The sequence below is a fragment of the Dipodomys merriami genome, unplaced genomic scaffold (genome assembly GCF_024711535.1).
Source record: "Dipodomys merriami isolate MVZ:Mamm:240054 unplaced genomic scaffold, mDipMer1.0.p SCAF_22, whole genome shotgun sequence".
NCBI classification, from domain to species: Eukaryota; Metazoa; Chordata; class Mammalia; order Rodentia; family Heteromyidae; genus Dipodomys; species Dipodomys merriami.
This window is the reverse complement of record NW_027203604.1, coordinates 20,118,300-20,145,802: the sequence shown is the minus strand read 5'-3', so window position 1 is coordinate 20,145,802 and position 27,503 is coordinate 20,118,300. Positions and strand designations below refer to the sequence as shown.

Here is a 27,503-nt window from a genome sequence, read left to right as displayed (position 1 = left end):
CCTAACATTCATTAATCCCTTTGCCAGACTTCGACATAATCCTCCCAATTCTTAAGCATTTTTTCTCTAATTCCTCCAGCTTTCATCTCTCTGATGACACCGTGGGTATCAAGAATCTCCCTGACAAATGGAAACAGAGCTATTCTTGCCAGTAGCTGATGGAATTGGAAAAATGGAAGCCAAAGTATCCATCTCACTCTCTGGCCAGGTGCTAGGAGCCAGGTTTGAAGACAGAGAGGCAGAATAGTCCCCAAGGATATCTATATCCTAATCTCTCCTTCAAGCCTGTGCTGTGACTATATTCCTTTATGTGGCTAATGTGATTTTGCAGAGATGATTAAGTTAAGCATCTTGAGACAAGATGTTGGTCCTGGATTATCTAAATGCATTTAACATAATCACCAGAGTGCTTGACAGATGAAAAGAAGGTAAGGGGGTAGTTCAGTGGTATAGCCCTTGCCTCCATAACACAAGTTCCTGGATCTGTCCCCAGTGTTGAAAAAAAAAAGAAAAGAAAGAAAGAAAGAAAGAAAAAGAAAAAGATACAGCCAGATGCCTGTGGCTCACACCTGTAATTCTAGCTACTGAGGAAGCTGAGATCTGAGCATCATATTTCCAAGCCAGCCCTGGCAAGAAAATCCATGACACTCTTATCTCCAATTAACCACCAAAACCAGAAGTGGAGTTGTGGCTCAAGTGGTAGAGCACCGGCTTTGTGCAAAAAAGTCAAACAAGAGGGCCAGGAATGTGTCTTAGTGGTAGAATGCTTGCCTAGCCTGAGTGAAGCCTGGGGTTCAATTCCTCAGTACAACATAAACAGAAAAAGCTGGAAGTGGTGCTGTGGCTCAACTGGTAGAGTGCTAGCCTGGAGCAAAAGAAGCTCAGGGACACTGCCCAGGTCCTGAGTTCAAGCCTCAGAACTAGCAAAAGAAAAAAAAAAAGCTAAGAGATAGTTCTCAGGTCCCAAGTTTAAGTCCCAGTACACACACACATCCCAGTACACACACACACACACACACACACACACACACACACACACACACAATCACAAAATATTTTTCTCTTCCAGTGACTTTGAGCAAACCCCTCTCTTCACTGGCTGTAGATTCCAGTCTGTGTAAAAGGACAGAGGAATGGCCAGAGAATTCTTCTTAGGGACTTTGGCAATCTGCCTAGTGAGTCAGTATTTCCTGGATGTGAAGTAGAGAGCCTGGGGCTGCTACCCTGCCTGCCACCATCCACTGTCTGGCTTCCTCCTGAGTGCTCTGCTTGGAGTCTTTCTTGCTTCCCCAAATTATGCACAGCTACTCAAACAAGGAGCTCTGTTAAAAGACAGGGGAACAATGCTTTATTGAATTGGCACCTATGAAGGGGTGGCTACAGCCTCCCCATTCCCCCCACCTCCCCAGGCATCTTTGCAAATGGGAGGCTCCATGCTAGGGCAGGGTAAATTGGAGAGGTGGGGCCAGTTGCGGGGAGGAGCCACTGTCCGGTCAGCCCCCTTGTCCAGCTGAGCACCATCAGAATCCAGGCCCTCACTGAGCAGTGTGACAATGACCCAGGTTCTTCAGCCCCTGTGAGTCTAAAGAATAAGTTCCTGCCTCTCCTCTTCTTGGAGAATCTCAAGTCAGGGAAAAGGGAACATACCCCATTTATAGATAGTCCCTGAGCCATCTGGATCTATATAGAGGAAGGCAGGTTCAGGGTGCTTAGAAGAGAAATCTCAGTAAAGAGGAGTTAGGGTGAGTACTTTTTCTCCTATTTTTTGTTTGAGCTGAGAATTACATGAGCACTTTCATTGCATTGGGCTGAAAATAGTCAATACACGGATAGGGGTACAGCCTGTCTTCCAGACATGGGAAGGGATGGGCAAAATGAAGGGGAGAAGTCACAGGGGGCTTCCTGGAGGAGGAGCAGGCTTCCTGAAGAGAGGCGGACTCCAGAGTTAATGGGGTCATGATGGCTGGCACAGGACACTGGCATCCTCACTGTGGTCACAATTGTGGACATCCCAACGGATGTGAGAACAGAGAAGCAGGGTGCTCTCATCTCCGCGGCACTTGACATTGTCCAGGAGGATGGGGCCTCGGCCTGGCCCAAAGTGTGCCTCACCCGGGGCTGCCAGGGCCTGGCCACAGCCCAGCTGGCGGCACAGGACACTGGCTGCCCGTAGGTCCCAAGCATCATCACAGACAGTACCCCACCGCTGCCCTAGGAAGAGCTCTACACGCCCCTCGCATCGGTGGGTGCCACTGGCCAGACGCAGATGTCCTGTATGGAGACAAAGCCTGGGGTTAAAAGGGACTGGTTTGTGCCAGGCACCGCTATGCTAGAGTAGGTAAAGGGTGGTTGGGGGAGGGAAAGGGTGGTGGTGGGTGACACAGGACTGCCCTTTGAAGACCCCGCCCCCCTCTCCGTGGACAGATAAATGACATTATATTAGGATAGGCAACAACTTGGGACAGGGAGACTCAGGACACAAACTCAGCCAGGAGACTTTGGCTCAAGTCTGTAATCCTAGCTACTTGTGAGGCTGAGATCTGAGGATTACAGTTTGAAGCTAACCCAGGAAGGAAATTCCATGAGACTCTCATCTCCAATTAACCACGAAAAAGCCAGAAGTGGAACAGCTGTGGCTCAAGTGGTAGAGCACTGGCTGTGAGCAAAAGTTAAGGGATAACACCAAGGCCCTGACCACAAAAAGAAAGAAGAAAAAGAGCTGGGCACTGGTGGCTCATGCCTGTAATCCTAGCTACTCAGGAGGCTGAGATTTGAGGATCTCAGTTCAAAGCCAGCCAAGGCAGGGAACTCTGTGAGACTCTTAGCTCCAATTAATCACCAGAAAATTAGAAATGGCACTGAGGAGGAAGAGGAGGAGGAGGAGGAAGAGGAGAAGGAAGAGGAGGAGGAGGAGGAGGAGGAAGAAGAGGAGGAGGAGGAGACGAAGAAGAAGAAGAAACCAAAACATGCTGAGTGGTCTCTAGGTCTCTGATCACCATCCCAGGGCCTTAGCCCAGGCTAGATGTTTGGAGACCCTGAAGGTCCTAGTATGTCCCTTGTAAGTCACTGGACTTCCTCTTTTATCCTCTGGACTCTCTGAGCTGAATTCTGAATTCTTTTTGGGGGGAAGATGGGTAGGTACTGGGGTTTGAACTCAGGGTCAATATTTTCAGCAGGTGCTCTGCCACTTGAGCATGCCCCTTTTTCACTTATTGTTCAGGTAGGTTCTCCAAGCAGGCCTCCCAAACACTCCCATCTAGGCCCCTTGTGTAGCTAGGACCTCACCAACTTTTGCCCAGCTTGGCCTAGCTGAACCTTGATCCAAAATTCCAAATTATTTCATTGCTTTCCTCAGAACAGGAACCCTCTTCCTCCATTTTGACCTCAGCTATAAAAACCTTTAGATTACTTTAAGTCTCCTTTCCTTCTTCCTGGACACCATACCCCTGTTAATGAGACCTGAGGCCAATACAAAAGTACCAGAGTTTCAGGACATGCCACAAATCTGCTGAGCTGCTGTAACTCAGGATGTGATCTAACCAGACCCATCCTAGCCTGATGGTTCCACCTCACTTTCAGGTGGGTGTGGGCACCTACCGTCCCTAGGCCGAGGAGTGGGCACCCGGGTGGTCTCAGAGCCATCCTGTTGGGCTTGCAGTCCCAGGTCCTCTGGGCCTGGCTCATCAAAGAGAAAATGTCATTTGGAGGCCCCTCCTCCCCTCCCCAGGGAAGCCCATTGCAGGGCTGGAAAAGACTCCATGGGACCCTAGAGAACCAGCCCACCTTGTGAGGAGAAATGAGGGTTGTACTAATTTGTCTCTGGGGATTAAAGGCAGGTCCCCCTGTGGCCAAGGCTTCCTAGGCATAATCCCTGAAATGAGGGTTTTCACGCATCCATCAAGGAACCAGAAGCCTTTGACAGACTCTGATCCCCACTAGCTTCCCATTTCTTACTAGAACTTCAGCAGGAAGCAAGCGGCCCTGCCTTTCGCTCTCAGGTCTGGGCCCTCCCCAAGTCTGGGGGTCACCCGCCCCGCCGGGCCTTGCCGCAGGGTCCCCGCCCTAGAGCCGCACCCTACTCTCCCACTGCGGAAAGAACGCCCTTCAAGCCCCACCCCAGCTGTGCAGCCGCTGAACACAGCGACCGCTGGCGGCTGCTTTCGGCCCAACACTCCCGCTGCAGTGCAGCAGAGCCCCGCCCACTCTCCAGATCTACGTCCACCTACCCGGCGGAGCGTGCTGACGCATAGCCCCGCCCACCTGTCATCAGACCCCACCCCCTCCCGGCCCGCCTTTCCCAGGCCCGCCTACCCCGGGGCCCGCCGCAGCCTCACCTGCGCAGAGCGCCCCCGCGTCCTCGTGGTGACCGCAGTTGTGCTGGCCCCAGCCCAGGTGGAAGCAGTCGCTCAGGCGGGCCTCGGTGCCCGTGCAGCCCACGTTGTCCAGCAGCACTGGGCCACGACCATAGCCGAAGTGACCGAGGCCGGTGGCGCCCAGCGCGGGCCCGCAGCCCGCCTCGCGGCAGGCCACCCGCGCATCCGAGAAGTCCCAGTCATCGTCGCACACGGTGCCCCAGGCCCCGGCGTACAGCACCTCCACGCGGCCGCGGCACGGGCCTGGGCCGCCCACCAGCCGCAGCCGCCCGCCTGTGGGGCGCACATGCCCGGGGCCAGAGGGGCTTGGCTGGGGTGGCCTGCTCCCAGGTGGCGCCTGGGCCCCCCTGCCCACCCACCACCCTCCCTCTCCACGGAATCCCCCACTTACTTTTTTTCCCCGAGGCCCAGGTGGCTGTGGTCAGCAGTACGGTTTCCCCTGAAGGCTGGGCACCAACACGGGTAGCTGCAGAGAAGGGAAAATCTAGGTTGACTGAAGGTCACCAGGAGGTCATCCATCCTGTAGCGGGACCAGGGGATCTCTACTGGAGTACTTCTAACTGTTCCAGGCCTGTATCACACCTCAGCCTAATTCCTAATTCCTGGCATTATCCTAGTGTGTGTGCATCTTAGCTTTTTCACTCAAGCCTGGCATTCTATTGCCTGGACCACACTTCCATTTCTGGCTGTCTGGTTGGTTAACTGGAGATAAGATGTCTCATAAACTTTCTTCCCGAGGCTTTTTTTTTTTTTTCCCTTGGGCCTGAGTGCTGTGTCTGAGCTCTCCAGCTCAAGGCAAGCACTCTACCGCTTGAGCCACAGCACCACTTCTGATTTTCTAGTGGTTGATTGGAGATGAGTCTCATGGACTTTCCTGCCCAGACTGACTTCAGCCTCCTGAGTAGCTAGGATTATAGGCTTGAGCCACTGGCATGGGCAGCCCTAGTCTGTCTTTGAACTGTGATCCTCAGAGTTCAGTTTCCTGAGTAGCTACAATGACAGGCCTGAACCACTCACACCATCTTCTGAAACAATTGAAAGTCTCAAGGGAGACATCTGTTCTGCAGCAGAGCCCAGGTGACCTGTGTTGGAATACCCTTACCTATACCTCCCCTGTACCTTCACCCTCAATTTTTTTTTTGGGGGGGGGTCAGTTGTGGGACTTGAACTCTGGGCTTGGGCACTATCCCTACACTCTTCAGCTCAAGGCGAGCGCTCTACCACTTGAGCTACAGCACCACTTCTGGTTTTCTAGTGGTTTACTGGAGATAGGAGTCTCCTGTCTTGAGCTGAAGAGTTGAGGGACAGTGCCCAGGCCCAGAGTTCAAGCCCCATGACCGACAAAAAGAAAAAAAAGAGTCTCACAGACTTTCCTGCCTGGGCTGGCTTTGAGCCATGATCCTCAGATCTCAGCCTCCTGAGTAGCTAGGATTACAGGAGTGAGCCACTGGACCCGGCTTTCACCCTCAATTCTTTTTTTTTTGTCAGCTGTAGGGCCTGAACTCTGGGCCTGGGCGCTGTCCCTGAATTCTTCAGCTCAAGGCCAACACTCTACCACTTGAGCCACAACGCCACTTCCAGCTTTTTCTGTTTATGTGGTGCTGAGGAATTGAACCCAGGGCCTCATGCATGTGAGGCAAGCACTCTACCACTGAGCCACCTTCCCAGCCCTGATTTCACCCTCAATTCTTCAGTCACTAAATCCTAGTTCCAGGGAATATTTTTTATTTATTTATGTTTTGCCAGTCCTGGAGCTTGAACTCAGGTCTTGGGCATTGTCCCTGAGCCTCTTTTGTTCAAGGCTAGCACTTTACCACTTGAGCCACAGCACCACTTCCAGCCTTTTCTGTTTATGTGGTACTGAGGAATCAAAGCCACAGCTTCATGCATGCTAGGCAAGCACTCTACCACTAAGCCACTTTCCCAGCCCTATCCTAATTTTAATTCAAGTGACAGCCTCAGCCTAATTCCAAAAGTACCTCTAACTTTGACTCATCATTTTAGTCCTCTCACAAGGAAGGCCTCTCAATTCCCACCCATAGCACCAGTGTCACATTTTACTAAAGTGCTTTTTTTTTTTTTTTGGTTAGTCATGGGGCCTGAACTCTGGGCCTGGGTGCTGTCCCTCAGCTCTTCAGCTCAAGGCTAGCGCTCTACCACTTGAGCCACAGCACCGCTTCTGGCTTTTTCTGCTTATGTGGTGCTGAGGAATAGAATCCAGGGCCTTATGCATGCAAGACAAGCATTCTACCACTAAGCCACCTTTCCAGCCCCTGAAGTGATTTGAAAAAAATCCCTTACTATCACCTCACACCAGGCTGAATTTTTCAGAGCCCTGGATTTGATCCTTGTTCTATCTGCTCTGGGCTCTCACCCACCTCTATCAGCTGATACAAAGCCAGGGCCTATTAAGTCTTTTCCTGAGAAAGCCTTCCCAGTTTCCACCTTTACCCACCTTGCTCCTACCATTCCAAGGTGGTCTCTTTACCTGCTGGCGCTGTGTGCCAGGCCCAGTCCTCTCTTGTGGCTGAGGGTGACAGTGCTGTGAGAGTTGGAGGGCCCAGGACTAGATTTGGGGAGGAGAGAGGAAGGTCAGAGGTTGAGATTCAGATTCCTAGTCAACCAGGGGCTGTTGAGGAAGAAAGAAGGCTCTCTCCCAGAAGGAATGGATAGATTTTCCTTCCAGGGCTAGGGGCTCAACCCAAGCAGGGATCCAATCGGGACTGCCCTGCTTTGGCAATAACAATATGTTTGTGCGTCGGGTACGTGCACGTCATCGTTTATACAGGGCTGTCACAGACATGCTGTAATATTGTTATGTATGTATGGAGTGGGTCACAAATTCTGGGATATTCTTAGGTGCACTGTAGCGCACGACTGTGATGGCAGAAGCAATTCTGGAATCATCCTTGGAAAGCCAGAGGGTAGCCCCGCCTCCGGCCCCATTCCAGGCCACGCCCCCGACCCTCCACACTCCCACCCCCCCACCCCACCCCCCCACCCCCGCCAGGCACCTGCACAGAGCGCGCCTGCATCCTCGTGGTGGCCACAGTTGTGCACGCCCCAGCCCAGGCTCAGGCAGGCAGCCAGGCGGGGCTCACCACCCTCGCAGTGCACGTTGTCCAGCAGGATGTGCCCCGTGCCGTAGCCGAAGAAGGCGTTGGTGGTGGCAGCCAAGGCCGCCCCGCAGCCCAGCTGGCGGCAGACCACGGCGGCATCCGGCAGTCCCCAGTCGTCATCACACACAGTGCCCCATAGGCCGCCGTGCAAGATCTCCACTCTTCCCTGGCATGGGCCGGCGCCCCCCACCAGGCGCACGCTGCCCTCCCCTGGTGAAGGCAGGCAGAGAGCAAGGGTCCGATCCCACCGGGATCTGCCTCCCACTCCAGCCTGGGTGCCTAGGCCATGCCCATGCATGCAGTTCTGTGCTCCAGGACTCAGAACTCGGTGGGGTGGGGGCGGGGTCTGCTGATTGCCCCTCACCCACAGCTGAGCCTCCTCAGGCCAGGGGGAGGAGTGTGGTTTGAGGGATCTCAAGGCTTCTACCGTGACACCTCTGCCTAAACCCAGCCCTCCTCACCCCAGCCCTGCCAGCCTAAAACCAGTTCTTGCCCCTGCAATGCTTGCTCACTTACTTCTGCCCAATGAAAACCTTTCCCCTCCCTGAAGCCCTCCTTAATGTGTATGTGTGTGTGAGAGAGAGGAGGGGGGGAGGGAGGAAAGGAGGGATGGAGTGTGAGAGTACTGGGGCTTGAACTCAGGGCCTGGGCACTATCCCTGAGGATTTTCCTTCAAGGCTGGCACTCTACAACTTGAGCCACAACACCACTTTTTGCATTTTGGTGGTTAATTGGAGATAAGGGCCTCACAGACTTTCCTGCCCAGGCTGGCTTTGATCGGATCTCAGATCTCAGCCTCCTGAGTCATTAGGCTTGTAAGCATAAACCATCAGCACCTGGCTAAGTTCTCATTCATGAAGATTGGGATATTCTTTTCTTTGCTGGGTTCCTTTGCCTTAACTGTCCCTTAACTGTCCCTCAGTAAAAGGACCTTGCATTCCCCATTCTCCCATTGGATTATTGCCACCACCACCACATACTCACCACACACACCATCACACCTTTTTACTCTGTCTAGCCTTCAATTTGTAATCTGTTCTCACCCCCTAGAGTGTGGGAGACTCCTAAAAACCCAGGTAGTGTCACACACTACTTTTTCTTACCTTTCCCGTTCTGAGGAGCTGTAGTGGGCGTGCTACTGGTTAATGCCTTCCTCATTGGCGGCTGAGTGGACAAGAATTCTGAGGAGGAAGCAGGGTGGGAGGAAGGATACAGGATCTTTTGATTGATTCTCCATCCTCTTCATGCAAATGAGGGGCGTGGTCACTTCTAAGGAGCCTGACTCCAGTGTCTCTCTTCACATGACTGGTCAAAGCCAAGAACCCAGAAGAACCCAGGGAGGAATATGATAGCAGAAAGGGCCACCAAAATCCTTTTTTTTGTTTTGTTTTGGTGAGACAAGTTGTTGCTATGTAGCCCAAGCTGGCCTGAAACCTGAGATCTTCCTACTTTAGCCTCCAAAGAGCTGGGATTACAGGTATGCACCACCATACCTGGCTTCTAAACTCTTTTTTTTTTTTTTTTGTCAATCGTGGGGCTTGAACTCAGAGCCTGAGTGTTGTCCCTGAGTTTGTTTTTGCTCAAGGCTAGTGCTGTACCTCTTTGAGCCATAGACCTCTAGTTTTTAGGTGCTAAATTGGAGAGAAGAGTCTCACTGGGCTGGTAATGTGGCTTAATTTTAGAGTGCTTGCCTTGCATGCATGAAGCCCTGGGTTCCATTCCTCAGCACCACATAAGCAGAAAAAGCCGGAAGTGGTACTGTGGCTCCAGTGATAGAGTGCTAGCCTTGAGCTGAAGAGCTGAGGGACAGTGCCCAGATCCAGAGTTCAGGCCCTATGACTGGCAAAAAAATAAAAAAAAAAAGCCAAAAACTGGGGTGGGAATGTGGCTTAGTGGTAGAATGCTTGCCTAGCACTCATGAAGCTTTGGGTTCAATTCCTCAGTACCACATAAACAGAAAAAGTGACACTGTGGCTCAAATGGTAGAGCGCTAGCCTTGAGCAAAAGAAACTCAGGGACAGCTGGGCACTGGTGGCTCATACTTGTAATCCTAGCTACTCAGGAGGCTGAGATCTAAGGATCACGGTTCAAAGCCAGCATGGGCATGAAAGACTGTGAGACTTTTTTTTTTTTTTTTGGTCTGTTGTGGGGCTTGAACTCTGGGCCTGAGCACTGTCCCTCAGCTCTTCAGCTCAAGGCTAGCAATCTACCACTTGAGCCACAGTGTCACTTTCAGCTTTTTCTGTGTATGTGGTGCTGAGGAATCAAATCCAAGGCCTCATGCATGCTAGGCAAGCACTCTACCACCGAGCCACCTTCCCACCCAGACTGTGAGACTCTTATCTCCAATAAACCACTAGAAAACCACAAGTGGCGCTGTGGCTCAAGTGGTAGAACACTCGCTTTGAGCTGAAGAACTGAGGGATAGCGCCCAAGACCAGCGTTCAAGCCCCATGACTAACAAAAATAAATAAATAAATAAAAAGAAAAAAAAAGAAAAAGAAGCTCAGGGACAGTGCCCAGGCCCCGAGTTCAAGTCCCAGGACTGGCAAAAAAAAAAAAAAAAAAAAGAAAGAAAGGCAAAATCTCAGGCCCTGATCCAGACCTGTAGAATCAGAAACTCTAGGATGGGGATATGATTATGTTGTTATGAATGCTGCAAGCTTGAAAACTAGAACCACTTCTATGCCCAGAAACACATTTGGCCACTGTGACTACGATTTTTTTTTTTCTGGTTATTGGAGATGAGTCTTATGGACGCTTCTGTTTGGACTGTCCTTGAACCAACATCCTCAGATCTCAGCCTCCTGAGTAGCTAGGATGACAGGCATGAGCCACCAGCGCCTGACTAGTTTTCTTTCTGTCCATAGTTGCACAATGAGCCAGAACAAGAAGCCAGGGGATCCAGCCTGGGCACTTCCCATTGGCACCAGCCAATGTAGTAGATTCTAGCTCTGTCTTCATGGAACATGTTGAACACCAGGAAGTCCCTTCCTCTGTCTAGCCAACAGCCCTGATGCCTTATCCTAATGGGCCCCAGTCCTTGGCTCACCATCGCACAGGACGGCCACGTCTTCATAGTGGAAACAATTGTGGATGCCCCAGCCTCGGCTGCCACACTCGCTCAGCGCAGCTTCCTGCCCGCGGCACTCCACGTTGTCCAGAAGGATGGGGCCCCGGCCCTGGCCGAAGGCGAGGGGGCGAGGCACAGGCAGTGCCAGACCACAGCCCAGCTGACGGCACACCACATTGGCATCCACCACATCCCAATCGTCGTCGCAGACGCTGCCCCAAGAACCTCCATGCAGGACCTCCAGGCGCCCCCGACAGCGGCTCGGGCCCCCCACCAGCCTCAGCTCTGCAAAGAGGGTCCAGCTGGCCACCAGCGGGGAGCAGGGGGCCCAAGCTACAGGGTGCCCACTATGGCAGGAGCTTTGGGGTCCATCCCTCTTATGAGACTGGGAAGCTGGGAAATGCTAGTCATAGAGGCATCTAGACTCTCTGGGAGCAGGTTAGCGCCCCAGGTCTTCTGCCTGAGGTTCTGAATACCTGGGGTAGGTGAGGTCGAGGAGGGGAGGGGTGGTACCTACCTGGAAAGGGCAGTAGACTGGTCTGGAGGGCACTGGCTGAAACAGTGAGGAAGAGCATCCTCTGGCTGCCTGGCCCCCAGAACATGGTCTTCTCCCTTCTCCATCATCCCCACCTTGGTCCCTTCTTCTATCACTCTATCATTCCCCCCCTCTCCCTACTCCATCATCCCTGCCTTGGTCCCCTCCTCAATCTACCCCCTCCTTCTCCCCTGTCCATTATTCCCACCCCTCTCCCTCCTCCATCATCCCCTCTTCAGTCTCCTTCTCCATCATCCCCCCTCCTCTCCCTCATCCATCATCCTTGCCTCAGTCCCCTCCTCCATCATCGCCTCCTCCGCTCCTCCCTCCATCATCCTCTTTCCCCACTTCTCCATCATCCCCTCCTCTTGGACTCCTGCTTTTCCAAAGCCTTATCACCTCTTTCTGGGACTATTCCATTAGTCTCCACAGGCCACCTCCAAATATGCTTGCCTGATATGTAGTCCTGCCTGTCTAACTCTATGGCTATGTCCCTTAAAGATTGTAGCAATCTCAACCACTGAGTTCTCTCCACAAAGCCTTCTAGTATCTTCTGACTAGCCTTATTTTGTTTATTCCTTGTGACTCTGGGGATGATCTCAGGGGTTTGTGATCCTCCTGCCTCTGCCTCCCAAGGAGCCAGGATTACAGATAGGCAATACCACATCTGGCTTTCAGTCATCTAATGTCATTAATCTCCCAGTTGCATTACTAGCAGGGATGGTGAGCCCATCCCTTTCCCTCCTTCCCTGTTTCCAGTGACTGTTGACTGCCAGCTCTTAGTTGTTACCACTCGGGCTGAGTGGTCCACGTCTCAAACTGAAGCTCTTTCTTTCTTTCTTTCTTTCTTTTTTTTTTGTCGGTCATGGGGCTTGAACTCTGGGCCTGGACGCTGTCCCTCAGCTCTTCAGCTCAAGGCGAGCACTCTACCACTTGAGCTACAGCGCCACTTCCAGTTTTCTAGTGGTTTATTGGAGATAGGAGTCTCATGGTCTTTCCTGCCCGGGCTGGCTTTGAACCGCGATTCTCAGATCTCAGCCTCCTGAGTAGCTAGGATTACAAGCGTGAGCCACCGGCGCCCGGCTCAAACTGAAGCTCTTTCTGAGCTGGAAAGACTGTCAGGATCCACTTCATTCACACCCTCCCTCCTGCCCTGCCTCTGTCCATCCTTGGACAACTGGGGAAACAGAGCCAGAAAGAGAAGTGGTAGGGGCTGGCTGGGAGCACTCACCCAGTGGCAGGAAGAAGAAGAAGGACAGAGCTGGGGAGAGGGGAAGAGGTGGCAGAGGTGGAGGGGCAGCACTCTCATTCCCAGGCCTCCACCCTCCACTCCTCTCATCCAGCTGTGGACCGAAGGACATTTCAGCTTCCTGCTGCACCCAGCTGGTGGATGGTCTTTCAAGTGGTCCCATCAAGAGGCTGGGAAAAAGTCACAGCTGGAACATCTGGAATTCAAGATGGCCACCATTTACTTCCAGTGAGAGGGTCAGCTTCAGGGGAAAAGGATATTCCTACTTGGGCTGACATTCCTAGTGGAAGCAAGGGCAGGACCACAGCTGGTTGCTATGGGTGATGGGAGGATGGATGGATGTGGCTCTGTGGCTGAGAACTTACAGAGCTCCATCCCCCAGCACTATGGGAAGAAGGAAGGAAGGAAAGAAACAAGAAAGCAAGGAAGGAAGGGAGGAAGGAAGGAAGGAAGGGAAGGAGGGAGGAAGGAAGGAGAGGTTAGGTTTTGCTGGAGTCTAGACACAGTGAAGGTGATAGGTTGGAGATGAAGTCAAACAGGCTGGGTACAGCCATGGCCTGGACAAGGGCTCATTTTATCCTCCAGGGCTGCATGCCTGATTTGTTTGTTGAGACAGAGTATTGATAACTTTTTGCCATCCTGGCCTCAAACCTTGGTCCTTCCAATTTGTATCTCCCAAATGTCTGGGATTGTGGGTGCCAGCTTATAGTGACACTCATAGTGACTTTACTTATTGTTTATTGTTTTGGTCATGAGGCTTGAACTCAGGGCCTGGGCGCTGTCCCTGAGCTCTTTTGCTCAAAGTTAGCCTCTACCACTTAGAGCCACAATGCCACTTCAGGTTTTCTGGTGGTCCATTAGGGATGAGAGTCTCATGACTTTCCTGCCCTGAAATACTCAGATCTCAGCCTGCTGAGTAGTTAGAATTAGAAGCTTGAGCCACTGGTACCTGGCTTGTGACTTTTTTTTTGTGGTTCTGGGGGTTGAACACAGAGCTTCTCATATGTTAGATACTCTGCCACTGAGTTACACTCTCAACCCCAAGATTTAAAAAAAATTTTTTTGGCCAGGTGTTAGTGGCTCTCTCTTATAATCTAGTTATTCAGGAGGCTGAAATCTGAGGATCCCAGTTTGAAGTCAGCCTGGGCAGGTAAGTCCATGAGACTCTTATCTCCAATTAACCAGCCAAAAGCCAGAAGTGGCACAGTGGCTCAAATGTTAGAGTGCAAACTTTGAGCAAAAACAGCTCAGTGACAGGGCCCAGCTCCTGAGTTCAAGCTCTGGGACAGGCACAAAAAATAAACAGAAAACACAATCAGCATTTCAGTGCCTGCCCCTCCATACCCCTCCCACCTCCATCCCCTTTCCTTTCAGACTTGAGAGGAGGGTGATACTGGGTGTTCGTTTGATGGACTGGTTGGTTGGGGGTCAGATGGAATGGAGGCTGGTCCTGAAGCTGATGTGACTCATAAGACTCAGCACCGTGAAAGGACAGACACAAATACCAATGAGAGGCCCAGCTGGCTGCAGGGACTTCTGGGGGAGGTGTGGGTATGTGGGAGGGGCATGTAGCTGCCTCTAAGTCCCTCTGAGCACAGACATAGCAGGAGGATGGGCTGGGTGGCATGGATGAAGAGGGAGGTACCCAGGCACCATGTCCCTCCTAGGAGGATCTCTCCTCACCCACAGCTCCCATTTACCCTGGCTTTTCCTTCACCTTGGCATACTGGCAGTCAGGATTGGAGTGGGGAGTGAAAGTCTATCTGGCTGCAGACATGAGATTTTCAACACTCCATTCATGGGGGCCAGTGGAACAAACCCCTTTTGTCTCTCTGCCTGGACCGGGGACAGCTGGGCGATGGGAATGGAGAACTGTTGAGAAGGAGGGAAACAAGCTCAGGCCCCACTCTGCTGGTGGGGAGACACAGTTGTCTACCTCCCACGCCACCTGTGGCTAAAGGCATTTGGGGCACTGCACCCCCAGGCTTGACCAGTGCCTATCCTGGGAACAGGAAGACAGACAGCTTCCAAAGAATCTTCCAGAAATCCTCAGGTGCCCTCACTGCAGCCCAGGAGCAGGAGAAAGATCCTGAGACTGTCATTCATGAACTTCAAGCCCAGTGCTCCCCACTTCAAGTCCCAATGCTCCCCAGAGCTCTCCAAGGGCCTTAAAGACACCCCCCCTCCCGGCATCCTCACTCTGAGTCCATTCTTCCAGCCTGCTCCTGCCTTCTACTCTGGCAATATTGGCTAAGATGAGCTGTGCCCACCATCCCTAGGTAATCCCTATCCTTCCTGGAAGTACCTGTTGGATGGTAAGCAGTGTGGATAGAACTTTCCAGATCCCACTAGTCTCTATAAAATGAGTTTAGCCATGCTTTTGCCTCCTAAAAACCACTGTTGTTAATGTTTATCAAAGATTTTGCTCAAAGCAAACTGAGAGTCGGTGGCTCAGGCCTGTAATCCTAGCTGCTCAGGTAGCTGAGATCTGAGGACTGCAGTTCAAAGCCAGCGTAGGCAGGAAAGTCTGTGAAACTCTTATCTCCCATTAATCACCCAAAAAAAAAAAAAACAGAAGTGGAGTGTGTCTCAAGTGGTAGAACATCCAGACTTGAGTGAAAAGAACAGAAACACCCTGAGTTCAAGCCCCAGGACTGGAACAACATCAATAGCAACAACAAAGATTTTGCCCAGTGTCTGGCCCACTATTAGTGGGTGGGGGTATTCCACCCCCATTTGCACTGTGGACCGGCAAAGGCAGGACCAAATCTTTAGTAGTGGTATCTGGAATAAGTTCCTTGGGAAATGTGTGTTGAATGACTAAATTTTTGTAATAGAATCACAGAAGGGAGTTAAACATGTCTCTAAATTGTCTAAAGACAATTTTTTTTTTTTTTTTTTTTGTCGGTTGTGGGGCTTGAACTCTGGGCTTGGGCGCTGTCCCTGTGCTCTTCAGCTCAAGGCGAGCACTCTACCGCTTGAGCCACAGCGTCACTCCTAAAGACAATTCTTTACTGCTGACCAGTAACAAAACTGCTCTCTCTCTCTCTCTCTCTCTCTCTCTCTCTCTCTCTCTCTCTCTCTCTCTCTCTCTCTCACACACACACACACACACACACAGTAGCAAAAGTGAAGGAGTCATACCTTGGGGGTATATTGTTCTGGGCTCCTTCTATTCTTCTCCAGTCAATCCAAGCTCCTTACCCTGGACAGTTCAGGAGGGGAAGGACCCCCCCAAGTGTAAATCAATGCAGACCTCTCTTCGTGTCTTTCCAAAGCTGGAAGGGGGACATGGACAAGGTCGCTGTCCATGGAGATGGCTGGTGGCCCCAGCCTGTCCCCACACAACCTTAGGCGCTTTGGAGGTGGCCTGAACCGCGGGAGCTGCCCCAGGAAGGGCACCTGGGTGGAGGAGGAGCCGTGGGGGCGTGGTCTCCCGGGGGCGTAGCCAGTGAGGGGCGTGGCCTCGCAAGGACCGGCAACCCTTCCTCTTCTCACTCCAAGGCTCAGGTTACAGAAAAGCCTTTGAAAAGATTACAGAAAACTCATCTTTTTCTTTTCTATTCTTTTCCTTTCTTTATTTTGGTCGGTCGTGGGGCTTGAACTCTGGGCCTGGGCACTGTCCCTCAGCTCTTCAGCTCAAGGTCAGTGCTCTACCACTTGAGCCACAGCACCACTTCCCATTTTCTGAGTGGTTTATTGGAGATAAGAGTCTCACAGACTTTCCTGTTCGGGGTGGCTTTGAACGACGATCCTCATATCTCAGCCTCCTGAGTAGCTAGGATTACACGCTGAGTGCCCATTTTGTCTCTTCTTTTGTTTTTCTTTCTTTTCTTTCTTTTTTTTTTTTTTTTTGTCGTGGGGCCTGAACTCTAGGCCTGGGCGCTGTCCCTGAGCTCTTCAGCTCAAGGCTAGCGCTCTACCACTTGAGCCACAACGCCACTTCTGGCTTTTTCTGCTTATGTGGTGCTGAGGAATCGAACCCAGGGCCTCATGCATTCAAGGCAAACACACTACTGCTGAGCCACCTTCCCAGCCCTTGTCTCCATCTTTTCTAAGGAGGCCTGGTTGATCTACTGGGACAACCCTGATATTGGTGGAAAGCACCTCATCTCTGACCTCGTCTCACCTGGGGGTTGGGAGGTGTTCCAGGAGGGGTGGCCCTCACCATCCCAGCATTTCCCATCTTCTCCTTCTCTCCCTCCCTTCCTCCTTTCCCTCCCTTCCTCCTCTCCCTCCCTCCCCTTCCTTCCTTCCTTCCTTCATTCCTTCCTCCCTCCTTCCTTCCTTCCCTTCTTCTTTCTCCTGCACAGGAATTGAACCTAAGGCCTTGCACAGGCTAGGCAAGTGATCTACCACCAAACCTCATCCCCCAGCTCCTAGTATTTTCTCATGGACCAATACTGGGACTTGAACTTAGGGCCCTGAGTACTTCTTTAGCTTTTTTGCTCAAGGCAGATGTGCTACCACAAGAGCCACACCTCCAGTTCCAGCTCTTTGGTGGTTAATTGAAGATAAGAGTCTATGGATAGGCTGGGAATTGGCTTAGTGGTAGAATGCTTGCCTAGCATGCAGGAAACCCTGGATTTGATTCCTCAGTACCACATAAACAGAAAAAGCTGGAAGTGGCGCTGTGGCTGAAGTGGTAGAGTGCTAGCCTTGAGCACAGTGAGGCTCAGGGACAGAGCCCAGGCCCTGAGTTCAAGCCTCAGGACTGGCAAAAAAAAAAAAAAAGTTTTATGGAGCTGGATGTTGGTGGTTCACTCCTATAAACCTAGCTACTCAGAAGGCTGAAATCTGAGGATCATGGTTCAAAGCCACCCTCAGCAGAAAGCCTGTGAGACTCTTTATCTCCAATTAGCCACCAGAAAACCAGAAGTAATGTTATGACTTAAGTGGTAGAGTGCAAGCCTTGAGGGAAAGAGCTCAGAGACAGCATCCAGGCCCTTAGTTCAAGATCCACCACTGGGAAAAAAAAGTCTCATGGACTTTCATGCCTAGGCTGGCTTTGAATTGTGATCCTCAGAGCTCAGCCTTCTGGGTAGCTAAGATTACAGGTGTAAGTCACCAGTGGCCAGCTGATTTGTTGGTTGGTTTGTTTAAAGGTCTCAGTTGTTTCACAAGAGCAAAACAGGTCAATGTTTTAAAATAAAAGCCCACAAACAAGGCTGAGGATGTGGCTCAATGGCAGGCAGAGTACTTGACTAGTGAGTTGCAAGGCCCTGAGTTTGATCTCAGCATATACACACAAATAAATAATAATGACACCAGTAGTGGCAGTGCAGGTCTGTAACTCCTGCACTTAGGAGGCTGGGGCAGGAGCATCTCATGGTAGAATACTTGCTAAGCATGCAGGAGGCCCTGGGTTTGATTCCAGCACCACATAAGCAGAAAAAAGCCAGAAGTAGCGCTGTGGCTCAAGTGATAGTGCTGCCTTTGAACAAAAAGCTAAGGGAGAGTGTCCAGGTCCTGAGTTCAAGCCCCAGGATCAGCAAAAACAAAACAAATCCTAATTAAATAAATATTATCAGTTGGATAAGTTGGTACATACATGGCTGCAATCCCAGCACTCAGAAAGCTAAGGTAGGAAGAGGGGGAGGAAGGGAGAAAGAGATTAAACATAACGTTTTAATTGTACCCTTCCTGAGTTTCTTCACCCAGGCCTCACACAGAGCAGGCACGTGAAAGTGCTTCAACCATACTCAGTCCTTCAACAAGTCCTGCCAGGATTGTTGTAGTAGACTCTTATGTTTTTGTTGGTTGTGGGCTTGAACTAAGAGCCTGGGCACTGTCCCTGAGCCTCTGTGCTCAAGGCTAGAACTGTACCACTTGTGCCACAGTTCCACTTCCAGATTTCAAGTGGCTAATTGGAGATAAGAGTCTCACTCCCAGAAACCTTTCTGCCTGGGCTGGCTTTAAACTGTGATTCTCAGATCTTAGCCTTCTGAGTAGCTAGGATTACAGTTGTAAACCACCAGCGCCCGGCTTGCAGTAAACTCTTGACTTGAATCCCCAGTGACTCTGTACAGCCACAGCTTACCAGACCATATATTTGCTTAGATGCCCTGGGTGGTACTTGAGCCACACCTTCAGTTCCAGCTCTTTGGTGGTTACTTGGAGATAAAAAGTCTATGGATAGGCTGGGAACATGGCTTAGTGGTAGGATGCTTGCCTAGCATGCATGAAGCCCTGGGTTAAATTCCTCAGTACCACATAAACAGAAAAAGCCGGAAGTGGGGCTGTGGCTGAAGTGGTAGAGTGCTAGCCTTGAGCACAAAGAGGCTCAGGAACAGTGCTCAGGAGTCCGAAGATAAATTTGGACTCTGGCCCCTCCCCTCCAAAGCAGCAACTCACCCCAAGGGACAGAGGTGAAACTCCTAGCATCTGAGCATCTCCCAGGATGGTCAGTGCCTGGGTCCATGCCTGGGTCACACACATGCCTTTGCCTGAGAAAACCTCCCCTCCTCCTCCCTCCAGTTCAAGTGCTCCATGGAGCCATTTGTCCCTCTGATGTATTCAACAGAAGCCTTTATCTCTGGATATTTGTACTGAAACCAAAGTTAGCTCAGGGTCCTGGAGTTGATCCCCAATGTCACGCACATAAAGCCAAGTGTGGCGGGTATGGAGGTAAAAATCTAATCTCAGTGCTAAGACATGAGGATGGTGAGTTTGAGACCAACCTGAACTACATAATAAGGCCCTATCTCAAAAATAAATAAACTGGGTACCATGGGTGCTCATATCTGTCATCCTAGCTACACAGGGATCAAAGGATCAAAGTTCAAAGCTAGCCTGGGCAGCCAAAGCTATAAGACTTATCTCAGTTAACCAGCAAAAAGCCAGAATTGGAGGTATGGCTCACATAGTAGAGCACCAGCCTGAGAGGAAAAGCTGTTTGGAGTTTGGAGGTGAGAGGCCCTGAGTGCAAGCACCAGTGCTGTTACAAAAAATATAGAGAGGGAGAGGGAGAGAGGGAGGGAGGGAGAGGCAGAGAGGGAGGGAGGGAGAGCGCATGCTCCAAGTGCCAATTACTCATTCCTGTAATGCTAGCTCCTCAGGAGGCTAACATCTGAAGAATGCAAAGCTGGCAAGAGTCTTCCAGACTCCATCTGCAAAATAACCAGCAAAAAGCTGAGCTGGAGGTATGGCTTAAGTGGTAGAGCCATGAACAGAAGCAAGCCAAGTAAGCCTGAGACCCTAAGCTCAAACCCTGGTACTGCCCCCCAAAAATGAAACAAAAACTGAATTCATTAAGTTTAATTTGAATCTGACTTGCAGGAATTGAGCCGTATGACCTATGGAGTATTCAAGTGGTCCTTATAATTGGGCAGGGGCCACACAATCCCTTGCTTCTTAATTGCTGCCTCCTGCTGCATTAGCATGAACTCCCTGCCATCCCAGATTGAATCCTGGCATCTTTCTGTGTCACCCCACAGACAGGTGAGAGCTATTAGCTCCCTGGCTAGGCTGTGAGCATCCCTGTATACATTTGGGGCTCTCCTGCCCCAAATGTATACAGGAAAGTGGTGAACATTTAGGACCTATCAGGCTTCCCCTATAAACTTTACTGGGAATCCAAATCACCTTGGAGGTCTCTGAAGCCACCTAGCAGATTCTCATTGTGGGTTTGGGAGAGGGCTGAGGGCCTGCAGGTGCATGAAGTTCCCCAGGTGTGGCTGGTGATGGGCTCCACTGGGGGCCACTTGCCCCCGCCCCCCAGCCAGGATGTAGCTAGGGGCCCAGGTGGAAGAGTGCCCCACCCCCACCTGCCCTGGGGTATAAGACAGCAGGCTGCTGGCTTCTTTCTCCTCTGTCTGAGCTATCCTGTCGGTACTATGGGGCTGAGCTACGGGCTCTTGCTTTGCCTCCTGCTCTGGGGAGGCACAGAGCGGTGCTGCCCCTACCCGGTCTTGCTTTCCCAGCCTGGGTTCCCTGAGCCCGTGGCGGTGGAGTGTCTGGAGGCTCAGATGGTGGTGACGGTCAGCAGAGACCTTTTTGGTACAGGAAAGCTGGTGCAGCCCGCTGACCTCAGCCTGGGCCCTGAGGGCTGCCAGCCCCTGGTCTCCCTGGACAGTGAAGTGGTCAGATTCGAAGCTGGACTGCATGAATGTGGCAACAGCATACAGGTTGGGGGAGGGGTGCTTGTCTTGGGGGGACTTCCTGTTTGAGGGGAAGATGTGGGAAGTAGCTACCAGTAGGGCTGGAGATTGGCAGGGGGTGGGGTGGGCAGAACTTGGGTTGGGGAGCCAGGTGCCAGTAGCTCACACCTGTAATCCTAGGATTACAGGAGGCTGAGACCTGAGGATTGTGATTTGATGTCAGCCCAGGGCAGAAAAGTCCCTGAGCCACTTATTTCTAATTAAACCATGGAAGCCGAGTTGTGTAGAGCACTAGCCTTACACAACAAAGCCAAGTAAGAGCTTGAGGCCAGACTTCCGGCCTCAGGACTGAAAGAAATGGAAGAGGCCAACAGGCAAAGACACCTGCTCAGCCCTTCCTTACCAGCCAGCCACAGGGCAGGTTGGAGTCTCAAAGCTTTGTTCTTTTCCTGGTAAACTGTAAGTACCCCCACCTCCTGCCCACCATGGGGCTGGACGAAGCCTGAAGCTGCAGGTGAGGGCAATAGCAGTTAACTGTCGCCTTTCTTCAGGTGACAGATGATGCTCTGGTGTACAGCACCTTCCTGCTGCACGATCCCAGCCCCGTGGGAAACCTGTCCATCCTGAGGACCAGCCGAGCGCAAGTCCCCATCAAGTGCCGCTACCCCCGGTCAGTTCCCTGCAGGACGGGTGGGTGTGATCCTTGACTCTAGGGAGCCATAGTTATGGCCCTCAGCTCACATGGTGGTGGGGGATTCTGGGGTCGAGCTGAATCATTATCCCATACCAAAGACACCCTTCCTCCCCCCCAACCCCCCACTTCCTCCAGACCAGAGTAGGCCAGCACTGGCTCACGCCTGTACTCCTAGCTACCCAGGAGGCTGAGATCTGAGGATTGGGGTTTGAGGAGTCCAGACAGGAAAGTCCATTGAGACTCTTATCTCTGTTAACAAAGCAAACAAAGTGAGTTAACTGGAGATGAGGCTAAAGGCTGAGGCCAGACCTGGTGGTGCACACCTGTAATTCCAGTTACTCAGGAAGCTGAGATAGAATTGCTTGAGCCTAGGAGTTCAGACCAGAACCTGGGCAACAAAGGAAAAAAAATGTGTCTCCATGTCTGGAGGATAATCTGACTATAACTCTTCTCTCCATACCATGTGCAGTAAACCCCATGCCTATATCTCCAAGGCAAGGTTCACAGGGAACAGACCTCGCTTAGTCTCCAGACTAAGCTTGTGGTTTCAGGTTATTCTTGTCTCCATTCCTGGAGCCACATGGCTTCCCAGTTGGGATGGCTGGGCTGCCCTCAGGTGAAGAAATTCAGGAGGGTTAAGGGTCAGCCTCAGGCTTCTAGTGCTTTCTTAGTTCATGTGGCCATGGTTGAAGACTAAAGGGGGTAGAAAGGATACCTGGGCTGGGGGGTGGAGCTCAAGGGGTAGAGCACTGAGCTGGCATATGGTTCAATCCCTAGAACTACAGAAACAAGGGGACCCCCCCAATACTGTGGGCCTAGCTGAGGTGTCCCCTGGCTTTTCTCCTAGGCAAGGCAATGTGAGCAGTCATGGCATCTTGCCCACCTGGGTGCCCTTCTGGACCACAGTGTCCTCGGAGGAGAGGCTGATCTTCTCTCTGCGGGTGATGCAGGGTAAGTTGGGAGTTGAGAGAATGGGGGAGGTGAGGGCCGTCCGCTCCCCCATCAGTCTCTTTAATTCCTAGCTTTGTTCCCCAGAAAACTGGAGCACTGAGAAGCTGTCCCCCACCTTCTACCTGGGCGAGGTGGCCCATCTCCAGGCAGAAGTTCACACGAGCAGCCATTTCCCCCTGCAATTGTTTGTGGACTATTGCGTGGCCACGGCTACACCAGACTGGAGCTCCTCCCCTTTCCACGTCCTCGTGGGCTTCCATGGGTGAGACCTGGCCCCTTTTCCAGGGAGCTTTTCACTATAGACAGCCGGGTAGCCTCTGTCCCTAGCCTTTTAACCCAATTCTCCACCCTCCCTACCCATTGCCTTCCCAGCTGCTTGGTGGATGGTGTCTTTGGTGGCTCCTCTTCATTTCAAGTCCCCAGACCTGGCCCCGAGATTCTCCAGTTCACTGTAGATGTGTTCCACTTTGCCAACGACTCCAGGAACACGGTAACATCATGACTCAAATAACCTGGAATACTGCTAAATTCTGGGTCAGGGTTAATAATGTCCTTAGAGCTCTCCTTAAATAACATTTAGCTTGGGGGTGGGGGGTGGAGAGGGGAAGGGATGGGAAGGGGAAACAAAGGAGGAGGCAACAATGCTTGATAAGAAATGTACTCACTATCTTGCCCATGTAATTGTAACCCCTCTGTATGGTATTTTCTTTTTTTTTAATTGTAAAGATACTATACAGAGGGTTACAGTTACATGAGCAAGGTAATGAGTACACTTTCTATTGAGCATTATTACCCCCTCCATTGTTTTCCCCCTGCCATCCCTTCCCTCCCTACCTTCCCCCAGGTTCTTTTTTTTTAAATTGTGATTAAGTGATTACATAATTTCCCAAATTTCACAGTATTGTGGAATAATGATGCCCATTTAAAGTCACAAGTTCATTCTAACTTTCCTGGAGCAAATTGTCTATCACGGTCTATAACATATAACAGTGTACACATATACACCATACATGTGATCAGCAGCATAGGGATATTTAGTAGTGGTTCGACCAGATGAGTGGAAGTTCTTTGTTTCTTAAGTCCTGTTAATTTTGTCGTATCACCTAACATTTTGGATTTAGCATCCACTTATCAGGGAGACCATGTTGTATGGTATTTTCACAAAAAAGTTTAAGGATAAAAAAAATAACATTTAGCTCTGTTCTTAGGCCTTCTAAGCAATGAAGCCATAGGTAACGAGGCCCAAACTCCTCTAACACATGGGTAAGAGGAAGAGATCTGAGGATTGCAATTTGAAGCCAGCCTGGGCAGGAAAGTCTGTAAGACCCTTTCTTGTCTCCAATTAACCAGCAAAAAGGCAGAAGTGGAGGTATAGCTCAAGTGGTAGAGCATTAGCCGAGAGTGAAAAACCTCAGGGACAGTTCCCAGGCCCTGAGTTCAAGCCCCAGGACTTGGGCACACACAAAACTATGGGGAAACCACTTTGGGACCTTCCCAATTAGAACCAGGAGAATGTGCCAGGAGGAAGATAAGTACAGAAAGTTGTTCCCTTCCTGGAAGAGTAACTCTAAAGGATCTCCAGGAAGGCCTTGCTCTTGTTTTTAGAACAGATGCATGGATAGGTTGTGGGAAGTACGGGAAACTCAGGCTGAATTCCAGGGCTTCAGTTCTGAAATGGTTTTTCTGCTGGTGCACTTGGCCACTAGGGGGCAGTCAAGGCTCAAGGCTAGAAGGTGGAAGGCTCTCCATGCCTTCTGATGAACCAGGAGATGTCAACAAGTTCTGTCTGGGGGAACTCTGAGATGGACCAGGTCAAACTGACCTGGTGCTCTGACCCCAGATGCTCCATGGACGGTATTAAGAATCATGCAAGGGACTGGGAAGGTGGCTCAGTGGTAAAGTACTTGCCTTGCATGCATGAGGCCCTGGGTTCGATTCCTCAGCACCACATAAGCAGAAAAAGCTGGAAGTGGCGCTGTGGCTCAAGTGGTAGAGCACTCACCTTGAGCTGAAGAGCTGAGGGACAGCGCCCAGGCCCAGAGTTCAGGTCCCACGACCGACCAAAAAAAATAAAAATCATGCAGATGGTTGATTTCAAGTCATTCATCCCAGCAGGAGCTCATCTTGATAAATTAGGGTCAAGCAGCATTTCCCAGAGGTTGAGGGTGGGCCAGTGAGGCAGGGAACCCAGCTTATCAGGGTAGAAAAAGCATATGCCAAGTTGGGCGCCAGTGGCTCAAACATGTATCCCTAGCTACTCAAGAAGTTAAGATCTGGGGCTGGGAAGGTGGCTTAGTGGTAGAGCGTATGCCTTGCATGCCAGAGGCCCTGGGTTCGATTCCTCAGCACCATATAAGCAAAAAGAAAAAAGCCAGAAGTGGCGCTGTGGCTCAAGTGGTAGAGCGCTAGCCTTGAGCTGAAGAGCTGAGGGACAGCACCCAGGCCCAGAGTTCAGGCCCCACGACTGGACCCAAAAAAAAAAAAAAAAAAAAAAAAAGTTAAGATCTGAGCATTGCAGTTCAAAGCTAGCCCAGGCAGGAAAGTCTGCAAGACTTTTTTTGTCGGTTATGGGGCTTGAACTCTGGGCCTGGGTGTTGTCCCTCAGCTCTTCAGCTCAAGGAAAGCACTCTACCACTTGAACCACAGCACCACTTCCAGTTTTTTGGTGGTTTATTGAAGATAGTCTCACTGACTTTCTTGCTGAGGCTGGCTTTGAACTGCAATCCTCAGATTTCAGCCTCCTGAGATTACAGGCACCCGGCCCACAAGACTCTTTAGTCTCCAATTAGCCACCAAAAAAGCTGCGATTGGAAGTGTCTCAAGCAGTCAAGATTACCTTGACTGAAAAATCTAAGGGACAGTGTCTAGGTCCTGGGTTCAATCCCCTGTACCAGTCCAAAAAAACCCAACATATGCCAAGGAGATATTGAAGCTCAGGAAAGCTACCCACAACATCTCAGGTAGAAACTTTAGAGGAATTAGTAGGAAACATCTGTCTCCAAGGATCTCAGGTCACAAAAGGGACAGGCCCATGTCCCCAGCAACTACATCACTAAAGAATTTGTGAGCTAGTCAAGTGGTAAGTGGTCTTAGCCTGCTAGAAAGATTATCATACACGTTGGTCACCTGGAGCAGGGGAGGGGACAGCAGGGAGACAGATTTTGGGGCTCAAAGCTGAGCATTCCCAAAAGACTGAGAAAGTCTGGGAAAGAACCACAAAGATTCTGGGCCCTGGTGGTTCACACCTGTCATCCTATTCAGGGGGCTGAGATTTGAGGATCATGGTTCAAGGCCAATCCTGGGCAGGAAAGTCCCTGAGACTCTTATCTCCAATTAGCCACCAGAAAACAAGAAGTGGAGCTGCACCCTGAGTTCAAGTCCATGACCAAAAAAAAAAAAAAAACCCACAAAGATGATGGCTCCAGTCTAGGCTGAGAAGTTTTCTGACTTATTCTGCCAACTTTTAGAGCAAGTCGGCTCCTGGATCATCTTGGAGAGGGAGCTCTAAAGTGCTAAGAGTTGATAACTAGCTTGTTGGCCTGGCAAGGGCGTACATGCCTATAATCCAACTAAAGAGGTGTAGGTATAAGGATTGAGTTAAGTGGAGATTAAAAGGTCTCAACCAACATTTCTGCTGGGGCTGGTTTTGTATCTTGATCCTCATATCACAGCTTCCTGGATTACAGATGTGGGGCACTGGTGCCTGACCCAGGGCAAATGTTTGAGATCTTAAAAAACTAAACACAAAAATGCACAAGCCTGAAGCGTTGGGTTCAGTCCTCAGTACCACAGTGGCTTATTGGCACAGCCTAGAACTCGGACCCCTGACAGCTAGTTTCTTTCAGATATACATCACCTGCCACCTAAAGGTTGCTCCAGCCAACCAAGCCCCAGATCCAATGAACAAAGCCTGTTCTTTCAACAAGTCTGCCAACAGGTGAGGGGAACAGAGCCTTCTGGGTGGAGTCCATTCTGAGAGGATTTATTTGTAACGCTAAGCTTCCTATCATTTTCCTTTCAGCTGGTCACCAGTAGAGGGCGCCACAGACATCTGCAAATGCTGTGACACTGGTAATTGTAGCAGGCCAGACCAATCCAGAGGCATGAACCATAGGTGGACCCAGGCACCCGACGTGGCTTCGAGGAAGCGCAGACACAGTAGGTCACATACTGAGCTATTGACTGCCTTCGTTTCTCTGGTTCCAGAGCACCTGCTGTTACTTAGAGTGTCGTTCCTTCCCTTTGTGTCTCCTTAAGGTTGTCTACCAAGGGAGTATACTTAAAGTAATAGAAATGTTGAAGCTAGGTGCCAGTGGCTCACACCTGTAATCCTATCTATTCAGGAGGCTTGAAATCTGAGCACGGCAGTTGACAGATACCCAGGCAGGAAAATCTGAGACTCTCAATCCCCAATTCATCACCAAAAAAGCCATAAATAGAGCTGTGGCTCAAGTGGTAGAGCACCAGCCTTGAGCAAAAACACCAAGGGACAGCACTCTGGACCTGGGTTCAAGTCAGGACTGGCACATACATTTCAATCTGGAAGGTCTGTATCTCTTCCCCAGGAAGAGATACAGACCTTTGTCCTTGACAAAGCATAGAAGAACGGACCTGCAGAACCATAACTGAATTCCTGCTGAGGGAATCCAACTTTCCAACTTTCACATTTAAAACCCCAGCATTTAGGAAGCTTAAGGACAGACTTTGGGGCCAGTCTGGGCTCCATATTGAGCTATCTACCATTGGGGTGTGGCTCAGTAGTGATGTGTTTACCTAACTGTATGGGTGTGTGTGTGTTGATGTTAGAACTGGGGCTTAAACTCGGCTGGGCACAAGCCCTTAGCTAATGCTCTACTATTTGAGCCACACTACTTCTGGATTTTTCTCATTGGAGAAAAGTCTCACAGATCTGTCTGCCCAGGCTGGCTTTGAGCTTCAATTCTGAGATCTCCGCTTCCTGAGTAGCTTGGATTATAGGCATGAACTCCTGATTCTAGGACTATTTCTTTCCTTTTTAAAACCAAGTGATCTTCCTGTGTCCCATTCGTGTGTCCTGTTCCCTCCACAGTGACAGATGAGGCTGATGTCACTTTGGGGCCGCTGATCTTCCTGGGGAAGACTGGGGACTACGGTGTGGAGGGTTCCACCTCTCCTGCTCTTCCCTCCATGGCGCTGGGCTTAGGCCTGGCCACTGTGGCGCTGGTCACCCTGGCCGGGATCATCATGGGTCTGGCCAGGGGTTGTCACACTGCTGCCCACTCCATGTCCCCTTCCCAATAAAAGAAGAAAACTGGCTGTGGGCGTGTCCATGACTGTAATGTGGGATCTGGGTAGTTGCTGGCCACTGGGGAAAGAGTACCCTGGTCTCCAGGGAGAACCACCAGACCTCCAGGGAGCAAACACCTGTCTA

At 50.9% G+C, this 27,503-nt stretch overlaps 2 protein-coding genes across 2 annotated transcripts; one reads left to right on the top strand and one right to left on the bottom strand.

Moving 5' to 3' along the window:
- Nucleotides 1–1,384: 1,384 nt before the first annotated feature.
- Ssc4d (scavenger receptor cysteine rich family member with 4 domains) lies at nt 1,385–12,512 on the bottom strand. The gene is made up of 10 exons (XM_070033109.1): nt 12,332–12,512; nt 11,083–11,118; nt 10,545–10,850; nt 8,596–8,673; nt 7,388–7,702; nt 6,862–6,939; nt 4,765–4,839; nt 4,335–4,646; nt 3,598–3,675; nt 1,385–2,271 (listed from the first exon to the last, which is right to left on the bottom strand). Exons 1-10 carry the CDS (start codon nt 12,510–12,512, stop codon nt 1,955–1,957), a joined length of 1,776 nt encoding a protein of 591 aa, XP_069889210.1. The 3' UTR covers nt 1,385–1,954.
- Nucleotides 12,513–20,184: 7,672 nt separating this feature from the next.
- Zp3 (zona pellucida glycoprotein 3) lies at nt 20,185–27,373 on the top strand. The gene is made up of 8 exons (XM_070033108.1): nt 20,185–20,475; nt 21,000–21,118; nt 21,990–22,093; nt 22,178–22,355; nt 22,466–22,583; nt 25,939–26,030; nt 26,115–26,251; nt 27,162–27,373. The coding sequence occupies exons 1-8, from the start codon at nt 20,185–20,187 to the stop codon at nt 27,371–27,373; spliced, it is 1,251 nt and encodes a 416-aa protein (XP_069889209.1).
- The last annotated feature ends 130 nt before the right edge of the window (nt 27,374–27,503 follow it).

Coding starts and splice junctions, on each gene's coding strand:
- Ssc4d (XM_070033109.1), bottom strand. CDS start 12,512: ATGGGACCACTTGAAAGACCATCCACCAGCTGGGTGCAGCAGGAAGCT. Junction 10,851..11,082: donor CAGTCTACTGCCCTTTCCAG/GTAGGTACCACC, acceptor CCCTCTTTGCAG/AGCTGAGGCTGGTGGGGGGC. Junction 6,940..7,387: donor TGCAGGCGCGCTCTGTGCAG/GTGCCTGGCGGG, acceptor CCCCAAATCTAG/TCCTGGGCCCTCCAACTCTC.
- Zp3 (XM_070033108.1), top strand. CDS start 20,185: ATGGGGCTGAGCTACGGGCTCTTGCTTTGCCTCCTGCTCTGGGGAGGC. Junction 22,584..25,938: donor CCAACGACTCCAGGAACACG/GTAACATCATGA, acceptor AGTTTCTTTCAG/ATATACATCACCTGCCACCT. Junction 26,252..27,161: donor TTCGAGGAAGCGCAGACACA/GTAGGTCACATA, acceptor TTCCCTCCACAG/TGACAGATGAGGCTGATGTC.